The 4,405-nt window shown below is 40.5% G+C and overlaps 1 protein-coding gene across 2 annotated transcripts in view; it reads right to left on the bottom strand.

Moving 5' to 3' along the window:
- Positions 1 to 4,405, bottom strand: part of MYOM1 (myomesin 1) — a 124,172-nt gene that overhangs the window by 49,421 nt on the left and 70,346 nt on the right. For both annotated transcript variants that reach the window (XM_010832718.1, XM_010832717.1), the window contains 2 exons: positions 2,742 to 2,938; positions 1,902 to 2,028 (listed from right to left, as the gene is read on the bottom strand). In XM_010832718.1, coding sequence (XP_010831020.1) covers positions 1,902 to 2,028; positions 2,742 to 2,938 — 324 coding nt within the window. The remainder of the gene's footprint in view (positions 1 to 1,901; positions 2,029 to 2,741; positions 2,939 to 4,405) is intronic.

The raw sequence follows: 4,405 nt of genomic DNA, 5'->3' as shown, positions 1-4,405 counted from the left end.
ATTTGGGAGCACTCATCCTGCAACTTCTTTTGCTAACTACATCGCTTTCTGTCAGATCATTTTCCATAGGCCTGCTCAGAATTTGTTGGTCTCTAGTCATTCACATTTTAACTTTATTCAGGAATTGCAAGAATTTAAAAGCAGACCTACTTTTGTGTAGGAGGCAGAAAGAACTTAAGAAATAGCACCAGCTTCAAGAAAGTGCTAGGAAAGGCAATGTGTTTACCGCCTGTATTTACTGAACCTGAGTGAACACTTGAACTTCTCTTGAGTTTCTCTTGTAATCTTTGTATTCACATTTGATAGAGATGTGATGCAGATGGATACTGGCTAAGTTAAGGCAAAAAGATGGTTCTCCAAGGGTGCTAAGGTTTCACCAGAGGAAGAGGGTGGCCCTGGGAGCAGACTGGGTCCAACCAGTGTGCCCAGGACTGCAGCCTACCAGGCTCCTCTGTCCATGGGATTTTCCAGGCAAGAGTACTGGAGTGGGTTGCCATTGCCTTCTCCGATACATTGCAATAGGCTGTCATATCTCTGTAGTCTCTCTGAAACTGCAAGCTTTCCATTTATCCCGGTTTTCCTGTTGAAATTAACTTGTTTTGGAAATCAGGTCATTTGCCTGCAGAGTTCCCTCAGTCTAGACTTGCTGCTAGCATCTTCATGGTGTAATTTAACACGTTCCTCTGTCTTTTGTATTTCCTGTAAACTGACAGTAAAATCTAGAAGCTTGACCAGAACAGCAGGTATTAAACAAGCTGAATATTGAACCCAAGGGAGAGCTTAGTCATTCTATGGCACTAAAGTATTTGGGTCTTTGAAGTTAGTGATATTGGAAGCAGAATAAAACCATCCACCAAATACATTGTTGCTAGTCTGACTCTGGGCTTTGCTAGTGGCTCAGTCGGTAAAGAATCCGCCTGCGATGCGGGAGATCTGGGTTCGATCCCTGGGCTGGGAAGATCCCCTGGAGGAAGGCATGGCAACCCACTCCAGTATTCTTGCCTGGAGAATCCCCATGGACAGAGGATCCTGATGGGCTGCAGTCCATGGGGTTGCAAAGAGTCAGGCATGACTGAGTGACTAAGCACAGTCTGACTCTTAATGACTTGACAAATTAGTTAGTATCCAGTCTTTAGATTTGTTCACTGTTGTAGCTGTGTAAGAGTTAAAGGCATAGGTGAATGTTTCTGGCTTCTCCCTATTTTTTTCAACCAACCATCCTCTATGACAACCTCCAAAGTAGAGTATTTCCAGGATCTTTGTTGTGATGCAGAGATGGGGAAAAGTTGACATAGGGAGACAGGGCTGGGGAGGTAAGTAAAAGATTTAAGAGGATCAAGGCAGGACTTAAGTCCTAGGCAGGCACATTGGGTCCTCCGTGTGTACAGTGAAGAGTTGGGAGCCAGGGAGGAGGAGAAAACAGGAAGGAGGCCATAGGGGCTGGGTCTGGGGAAGGGGATCGCCAGAGATTGATAAATGAGAGGCTCCAGAGCATTAAGAGAATGTGTGACAACTCAGGAGTGCAGGAAGACGCTTTAGAGAAATGTAGTGGGGATGTGTGAATTGAATGTCTTTCAGTGGTCTTTAAGAAGCAGAAGCAAAGATGGGTATTTCTGTTGAATAATTAAGTAGCATTCAACGTGTGTGCTTCTGTCCATCTTACTCCATACAGAGGCTGAGCTATGGGGACTCTAGGATTTATCTGGAATATAAGAAATTTATACTCAGTTTTATATTGGTTCCTATTAATAGATTTGTAAAAATATTTTACATGAACATGAGGGGCCGAGAGAACTTGTCTCCCTTAGAAGCTATGTAGCACTTAAATTTAGTTCCAAATTGTAGGATCCATTGGAAGAAGCTCTGAGCCTCAGTGCTGAGACACGGTCTCCCCGAGTTACCTGGAACAGCAATGGTCCATTCTTCACATTTGAAGCTGGGGCTTACTGCTGAGGGCGCCCCCAACCCAGCGATGTTTATGGCCGCCACTTGGAACTGATACACCATGTTCTCCTTCAGGTTGCTAATCTGCAACATGGACAGCATCACAGAGAGTGAAGGTTTCAGGTTTGTTTCAACATTGCATTTATTTAGAGTATGCGTTGGACATACTCTAGGATGATCCCCAGTGAGTCACACCCTTCTTGTAATCTCCTCGTGAATGTAGGTGAAACCTGAGACTTGCTTCTGGGCAACAGAACAGGGCAGGGGTATTGGAATATCAGTCCTGTGATTGTGTTGCATCAAATGGCAAAGGAGGAGATACATTTCATATGTAATTAAGATTACTAATCAGTTGGTGTTGAGTTAATCAAAAAGGAGATAGATTATCCTATGATACTGCAATTTATATAAGAAATACATGTTTTTGTCTTTTGTCTCCATTCCTGGCACAGAGCTCCTAAAACACTTGGAATTTCCCAAGTGATGAGAGTGACAAACATCTTTTACTGTGTTAATGAGGTGACTTTAGAAAAGCATCTAAAGATGGGGCCTGACTGCCAGGGCCCATAATCATGTACTTAGAGGGTGGGAACTTTCAGCCTCATCCCAGACCTCTGGACCTCTGTAGAGGGAAGATGGGCTGGAGATTAAGTTCATACACCAATGGCCAATGGTTTAATCAATCGAGTCTATGTAGTGAAGCCTCCATAAAACCTGCGTCTCTTATACGTATCCTGCATTGGCAATTCTTTACCACTAGTACCACTTGGGAAGCCCACAGAAGGCCACACACTTACCTTATATGCCTCATCACTGATGGCTTTGATGTTGGCTTCTCTCCATCTTCCTGGTACCCCGTCGATTACTTCACGATAGTTCACATAATAGCCCGTAATTTCAGCCCCTCCAGTCTTATCTGGCTGCTTCCATCCAAGAACCATTGAGTCACGAAAACTTTCGAGACAAGTGATGTCACAGGGTGGAGATGGTGGTGCTGTTGTAACATGAAGAGCTTGTGAGTGGACAGAACTGCTTCTGTGATTCTACGCCCATCAAACCGTCTCACTGATGGCACCACTGATGCCGTGTGGGAGGGCACTAGTTCTTGAATGTAAAACTAAAACGTAATACCAGCGAGCAACTTGGTGTCCATTTGATGCTCAAGGAAGAAAACTGACACACAGTAAAACCTGCACCACAGTTATTATTCCAAAGATAAAAGAACCTGCCCCCTTCATTCCCAAGGAGAAAGAAGCTTTGAAACATTAACAGCAAAATGTTAGTGTTTCTAACAAGATCCTGAAAAAACTAACAATATTCTGAAGAATGATGCATTCCCCATATGAAGAAATATTTCCCCAAGATATATATATATATATATTTTAAATAATACTTTATATATTTTTACTGCTTAGTTTTCATCTTGCCTTATGTATCTCAACTCTAAATTTTAGGACAGAGGTACATACTATCTCTTCATTCCTAAAACAATAGCATGAAAATGTAAGATATTTTCGTTTTTTTATGTAGCTTTGTTTTTATTTGCTCCCTGAGAAAAATGGCATATGTATATCAATTTCTGCCTTGATTCATTTATTAAGAATTTCCATATATTTCCAAACAGCTAGCATTTTACCTCTCAGACACATACATCTATGTGAGACCTTACAACTATATAAGTTCTGTCTATACACAGGAAAAATCATATTCTGAAGCTCAGCTAAATTCAGCATTAATTGTTTTTCTTAAACCAAGAACATTCTTCCATGTGATTCTTCTCTTAGACTCCATTATTTTAAACCTGATATTGGATTATTATTCAGATGGCATGAAATACTACATAGCTATCACTATGTTTATTAGTGCTTAGGAAAATATTTGGATACTATTTTAAAAGTTTCCCTTCATTTATGTGGCTTTGCTGATAGAACTTTCTCTCAACTACTGAAAATACGGTTTTTCTGATAAAAAAGAGAGGGTGGTTGGTGAAAAGAAATCCACTCGATATGCAGTAACATTAGAAAGAATTTTCTGAGTATTTATGTGGGTTACCAGAGATAGGAACCATCTCATTCTTATTCAAAAAGATTCTCAGAACAATAAAGATAAAAAAAAAAAAAAAAAAAACACATTTTCCCTCTCTCCCTCCCATCACCAACCTCTGCATTCACTGCATTTAAAAACTTTTTCTCTTTCTCTGTTTCAGAGCAGTGTTGAATATGAATTCTCAAATGAGTTCACCCCATCTCATCTTGAGTTAAAGGGGTAAATAAAGGTGTCAAAAAAGCAGAGGTTACAGAAGTTAGAGGTGAGGTAGGTATAGGGGATGGGTGAGAGGCATGCTACAATTTATCAGTATATACTAATTAATTCTTTTTTATTCAATAAGAGAAACATTGTCTCTTAGAATATATAAACCACAAGCACCAAATACCTTGATAAAAAAATCTGATTACTGATA

The sequence above is a fragment of the Bison bison genome, unplaced genomic scaffold, assembly GCF_000754665.1.
Source record: "Bison bison bison isolate TAMUID 2011002044 unplaced genomic scaffold, Bison_UMD1.0 scf7180017862158, whole genome shotgun sequence".
In the NCBI taxonomy this organism is placed as follows: domain Eukaryota; kingdom Metazoa; phylum Chordata; class Mammalia; order Artiodactyla; family Bovidae; genus Bison; species Bison bison.
Note: the sequence above shows the minus strand (reverse complement) of the source record. Positions and strands in the feature narration are given on the sequence as shown.